Source organism: Belonocnema kinseyi, chromosome 9 (assembly GCF_010883055.1).
Source record: "Belonocnema kinseyi isolate 2016_QV_RU_SX_M_011 chromosome 9, B_treatae_v1, whole genome shotgun sequence".
Classification (NCBI taxonomy): domain Eukaryota; kingdom Metazoa; phylum Arthropoda; class Insecta; order Hymenoptera; family Cynipidae; genus Belonocnema; species Belonocnema kinseyi.
Genome location: NC_046665.1, coordinates 12,015,307 through 12,021,777, shown reverse-complemented (window position 1 = coordinate 12,021,777; position 6,471 = coordinate 12,015,307). Strand labels below are relative to the sequence as shown.

The 6,471-nt window shown below is 33.8% G+C and overlaps 1 protein-coding gene across 1 annotated transcript; it reads right to left on the bottom strand.

The window, feature by feature from the left end:
* Window positions 1-2,970: 2,970 nt before the first annotated feature.
* LOC117180419 (secreted RxLR effector protein 161-like) lies at window positions 2,971-3,315 on the bottom strand. The gene has a single exon (XM_033372919.1). The coding sequence runs from the start codon at window positions 3,313-3,315 to the stop codon at window positions 2,971-2,973; it is 345 nt and encodes a 114-aa protein (XP_033228810.1).
* Window positions 3,316-6,471: the final 3,156 nt, after the last annotated feature.

The following is a 6,471-nucleotide window of genomic DNA, read 5'->3' as shown; positions in this document are numbered from 1 at the left end:
CACGGCGGCTTGCCCCCCTCCCCCAAGTCCAGACTTGAATTTTGCAAATAACATAATTAAAGTTTATTATATATAATACTGGAAAGAGAATTTCCTCCGTGACTACGATTATAGAGAAAACATCAATTCTCAGCGTGTATTTTTCAAATTTAGATCCATTTTACATCATGTAGTTATGTACAGATATTCTGATAACGTATATCCATGCTACAATATATTCCCAATACTGGCGCTGTCACTCTTGCGTCGTATCCACATGCGGCAAGAGAGCCTGACAGCCAATGAAGATTTCCAACCATGTAATTCTCGTAGCCAATCAGGGTCTCGAATTCTCCCATGGATGTATGAGACATCATTTTATTGTGAGTAACCATTTAAGTTGAACAGGGAGCGAACTCAGCTGATTACGAGATTTGCGATGTTACGTTTTACAACAATCAATAATGGTAAATATTTTATTTCTCTATTCTGGCTATTTTAAGGCGACTTCAGTTTTTTGTCGATAATTTCTTTCAAGATTCTTCATTCTTGGCTTCGTTATAAAAAGGAAATGTTTGTCGTTATGATAACAAAAGTTCAAGCTGATACCAAGAACTGAAGAAATGCGAAAATCAACTAGTGCTTACTTAATAAAAGATTAAAAGCTTTTGCGATTGAAATTTTTTGACAAAAAACGTTTTAAGTTGATCAACTGTAAATATAAATTCATCAATGATTTTGAAAATTGAACTGTAGTTCGTATATTCGAAATTCAACAATAATTGAATGATTTTATTGGGCGATTTAAAATCAGTTAAAATTAAACCATTTACAGATTTTGACGTTAAAAATTGAACTACTTCAATTCAAAAGCCTTAGTAGTTAATCAAACGTAAACTTCCGACTGTAACTTTATAAACATTCTGTTGTTTCAGTAGAAAATATACCATTTTCAATTTAAACATTTTTAATTAAGAAAACGAACAATTTTTTAATAGTCAGCAGTATCTGAGTGTTATTTAAAATAGAATATTAAAAACTAAACAATTTGAAACAAAAATGTTTGAAACAGAAAGCCTTGAATCGTTAAAATTTCAGAGAGCTAAACTCAAACTTAGAACGTCACAATGTGAATTTTATTGTTCTGTTCAAAAAAATTTTTATTAATAAGTGAAAATATTTAATTTCGATGTGTGAATAACAGATAAAAATGTATTCATTTAGAAAAAAATGCGAGTAAGTTGAGGAAATACTTATAATTTTTTAAATTTAGATTCCTTACAAAATTGACAATAATTTTTTATTTTAAAAACTTAATTTCAAGAGTTTTGATTCGTTAAAACGGTTTTCTCATACAAAAAATTGTTTAAGAACAAGAAAAACTCTGCCTTAGCTCGGATTTGAACCGGGCGAAGAATAACTTTAGAATTATTATTAACCTCCCCCTTGAGAGTGGAGGGGAGAGGTTAATTATTGTGTGCCCCCGCCTCAAAGCCCTTCTCTACATCCTCGCCTGCATATATATTGCCGGATTACATATATACTTTTCCTGTATCATATACATTATATTATACATTTATAATATTCGCGTTTTAATCAATTTTGAAGAAATTTACTATAGACTGTACACAAACTTCAGTTTCATTCAACTGAATGTTTACACATTTCGATTCTAAAGAAGATAAAAAACAGCACATTATATTCGCAGATTGTTTTACAACAGAAGAAAGTCCAGAAGAAGAGATTTTTCCATTCTGATAAATTATTGTTGCTTGTTTTACGAATTCTTTACCAATCAAAACCTGTTTACATAATCCCGTTTCAGGAATAGTTATAAAAAGAAGATCTGATAGAAGCATGAAACGTCCTTCTGCATTTTTAATATTACTATTATTTTTTGTAGCTACTCTGTTGTTCTTAGGCGTATGGTATAATACATTTTTATTTATGAATCGTTTATAACTTTCAGCTGAATCTCTAATTTCTTTTTGTAATAATGCTTCTGTTTACCTCTTTCACTACAATTTTCCCTGTTAAAGACATAGGATGCTGCATTTATGTAGTCTTGCATAGAATTTGAATATTTGTTCAGGGACAAATTGCGTTCCGCTAAATAGGTTCTTTCAAACACCATTATAATTTTCGTAAGGAAAAGTCGACCAAGCCCAAAGAGGACCAAAATTAATTACAGCTTGTGGAATGTGTAATCAAATATGTATCTTGAATGTCATGTACTTTTCGTCGTACATACTTTTAATAGACAATACAAACTTTCGAAGTGCTTCTTTAACTTTTATTAACTCGTCATTAGTTAGTTTTGGTTTAGAAAGCAAGTAAATACTATGTACAAATAACAACCAGTGTTTGTAATAGATCGTAGGTAAAAAAAATCTTTAAAGCATGGCAACGAATAATATATAAGAAAATTTTTTAATTCGGAAGCTTTTCAGCGTTTAAAATTTTTGATATAGTTTGGTGTTCTTGTTAACTCATATTGAGCAGGTACCCGGGAGGTAGAATAACATTAATTGATAAACTAATATGAATTGACTTGCATTTAATAAAGTATAAAACGAGAGATATTTTACAGAATGCGTTGCTCTTCCAAAACCAGGCGAACGAACCGAACAAATGAAAATTCAAACGCGTATCGCAAACTTCGCAATACTTCCCCTCGAAACGTGGGTGATCTGACTTAAACTATACTCTTCCTAAAGCAAACAATTCCAAACACTTCCTATTTTTAGGTCCTGGAAACCCCTTTGTAAGCATGTCGGCCTCCATGTCTTCAGTAGAAACATGTTCGATGCTGATCAGATTCTCCTTTAATGTTTGTCGAACGAAGTGATGCCGAACGTCAATATGCTTTCTTCGAGCGTGGAAAATTGGATTCTCAGCCAGCTTCTTCGCTCCCAAATTATCATTGTAAATGGTTACTTCGGTCAAGTTTCCGATTCAGATCTCCTCTAGGAAACCTCGTAGGGCAATTGCTTATTTGGCTGCCTCAGCGAGTGCCATATACTCAAATTCTGTCGCCGATAAAGCCACCTTTCTCTGCTTCTTCGCATCCCGAGACAGTGGTCCAGTACCCAAGACAAAAACAAATCCGGTATAGGATCTTCTGTTATTCAAACAACTGGCCCAATCTGCGTCAACATAGCCCTTTAGAGGATCATCATTTGGTTCGACAATCGATCCGAGATTCATGGTGCCCTTCAAATAACGAAGATCTCGCTTAACCACTGTCCAATGGATCTGATTGCAGTTTGTGTTAAATTGGCTCAGAGCACTAACTACAAAAGCGATATCTGGCCTGGTCGCCACAGCCAAGTACATCTAAGCACCGACTAATTCGCTGTACGGTAGCCTCTTCTCTTCATCATTAAGTTCTTCTTCTTTCTTTGTTAACTTCACGTTGACATCAATTGGAGTAGATACCGGTTTCGAATCGGTCATCCCGAATCGATTTAATATTTCTCGAATGTATTTTGTCTGCTGCATCCCGGTTTTTTTTTCTTTACGAGTGAATTCGATTCCAAGGCAGTAGGACACATCCCTAAGATCTTTGATTTCGAACTCTTTCGATAGAGCCTTTTTAAATTTTGTTATTTTATCCAGATTTTTCGAGATAAAAAGAATATCATCAACGTAGATAATAATCAAAAGAATATATTTCCCTTAATTCAGGTAGTAAACACGGGGATCAGCGTTAGATAATTTTGCTCCAAAATTTCCCAAAATTTTATCTAACTTGATATGCCAGCTTTTTCCAGGGTGACGCAATCCATAGAGAGACTTTTTCGAGTTACAAACCTTATTCCCAGTCTCTAGTTTTGTCAGCATGTTTTTCACCTCTCTTCGCAAATCGATGCTCCATTTCTCAGAATATATAAGAGTTTCTAATCCTTCCGCCAATCAGTTTGGGACTTCCATCGGTACTTGCTTTTCGAGTACACCGTTAATGTAAGCGGTGGTGACTTCAAATTGTTGAATTAGCATTCCTTTCCTAGCTGCTAGAGCTACTAGTAGTCGAATAGAGCTAAAACGAGCTACAGGTGCGAAAGTCTCATTAAATTGAATTCCAGGGCGCTGGGAAAATTCTCGAGCAACTACTCGAGCTTTTTTTCGCTCCAAAGTCCCATCATATTTGAATTTTTTTTCGCAGAACGAAACGACTTCTGATAATCACATGATCGTCTGGGCGATCGACGAGTTCCCACGTGTCATTTTTGACGAGAGATTTTACTTCCTTTGCAAAAGCCTGGTACCATGCATTTGCGTCTGAACATGAGATTGCTTGCTTCCAAGGTAACTCTGCTAGGTTGGTAATTTCAAATTCCGTACATCTATAATCAGCATGTGGTTCTTGATATCGTTTGGGAGGTCTTTCAGGCAAGCCAGTCAAAAAAATTTCTCGGCCCTCCGCGGCCTCTTCCAGGTGCTGCGATAGTTTCATGTTGATCTTCTTGAATTTCTTGTTCTTGTATTTCATCTTCTTGATATTCGTTTTCCTGATTTTCATCTTCTTCATCAAGTGGAATGCTTCGATTATTTTTGACAGATTTAAATTCGATTTTCACTTCACGGCGTTTAGTTTAATTTTTTGCATAAGTCAGATGTCGAACCGCTGTCAAGGCACCAAATGTCACTGCGATGTACACTTTTCACTTGGAATACCGATTCCTTGCCCGAGAAATTTTCGCTCGCGCATAATACGACGACGTCGGCTAATTTCGTCGACGATCAGCCGTTTCTGCCTTTTATTTTACAATCCCTAGCTTTGTGGCCGATTTCTTTGCATCGATTTCAAAATTCAAAATAATCTCGCAGTTTGGGCACAAATAATATGTTATAACATTTGGTTCGGGAAAACGTTTTAAAAACCTATATTTGGTACCATGTGCCATGAACGGAAGATGGCAGTCTATTAAGCGGATCTGACCATCTAAAGCAGTGTCTTACAATTTGTGGCGCTGAGCGTGAGTTAAAATGAGGAGACGACTTTCCTTCGTTGTTAAATCGCAGCCGCCGTACATCGGAATTCTCTCCTATAGGAATATCAAATAAAATATATTATGTGACAGTACAGTATTATTTATAAAATTACAGGAAAATTAAATTTGAACCTATGAACAAATTGAAATATTTGTAATTATTTTTCAATATTTTAAATTACACGCGTACTTAAATTATTTTGATGGCTATTGAATCTTAGAATATTTTGAATAACTCAAATTTTTTAATTCTTAAAATTCCTTGAATTTATTTAATTTTTCGCATTCTGTTATATTGTTATAATTTTCTTAAATTATATATAATGAAATCGAAAACTCAAATTTTGACAGCATAAAACAATAATGAATAATCAAAAATTACATTTTACGGTTAAACTGTGCAAAATAGGTGAAAAGGTGGCTTCACGAAAGTTGTGCATTTTAAAAAGATCTACAAATTTGTTTCAAATCGCTCTTTTATGGCAAGCGTATTTTGTGCTTTAATCATGAAAAACTATATTGACAATCAAAAATCAGCCCGCTGCGTGGGCAAATTCCCATCACAACTTATTTTTTTAATTTTCTTATTCGTTTCCTGTGTGTTTTCCGAAGATTAAATTTTTCAAATGTTCTTAATGCTATTTTTCACGATTCGAACAAAAAACAGAACTACTAAAACATTATTCATGACAAATTAGTTAATTTTTACATTCTCATCAAGGGAACGTATTAGATTAGTGTAAAATTTGACCAACCCCGTTTTTGTCAAATGTCTACGTTTTGAGACGCCTTGAATCCGAAAAACAGGTTTTGACGAATGTGTCTTTCTTTGCGCATGTGGGTGTGACTGTGTGTCTGTGCGTCTGTAGATTTTTATTTTGTTAGCACGATAACTTTCGAAAGAATTTACAGATTGGATTGTCCTTTGGTATACTCTTTTAGTGTCTTAAAATAAAGGTCAAGTTCGTTAGCCAGCCGTTTTGGATAAAAATGCAAAAAGTGAGCGTATTTTGAAAATGTTTAAGACAACTTTTTTTAATTCAAAAATTGTCTGTACGGATATTCATATTACTTAAACAGACGAATAATTTATCCTAATGAATTTATCCTATAAAACCAAAATTCATTAGAGTTATAGCATTTAAAATATTACAAAAAACACACGAAAATAAATATTTTAAGCCAAATAACGCACGACATGGGAAAATGTCAAAAAGAGAAAAATGTTTCTGTTTCAATGCCCTGCATGATTATTCTTACAACTTTTTAAATTTGTTTGAAAAATCGAAAATTCAAATTCTGACAGAATAAAACAATAATGGAAAATAAAAAATTACATTTTGCGGTTAAACTGTGCAAAATAGTGAAAAGATACTTAACAAAAGTTGTGCATTTTAAAAATATCTACAAATTTGTTTCGAATCGCTTTTTCATAGCAAGCGTATTTTGTGCTTTAATCGTGAAAAACTAGATTGACAATAAATAATCAGCCCGCTGC

What these genes read in the sequence shown, in the direction of transcription:
- LOC117180419 (XM_033372919.1), bottom strand. Translation starts at nt 3,315, where the DNA reads ATGTACTTGGCTGTGGCGACCAGGCCAGATATCGCTTTTGTAGTTAGT.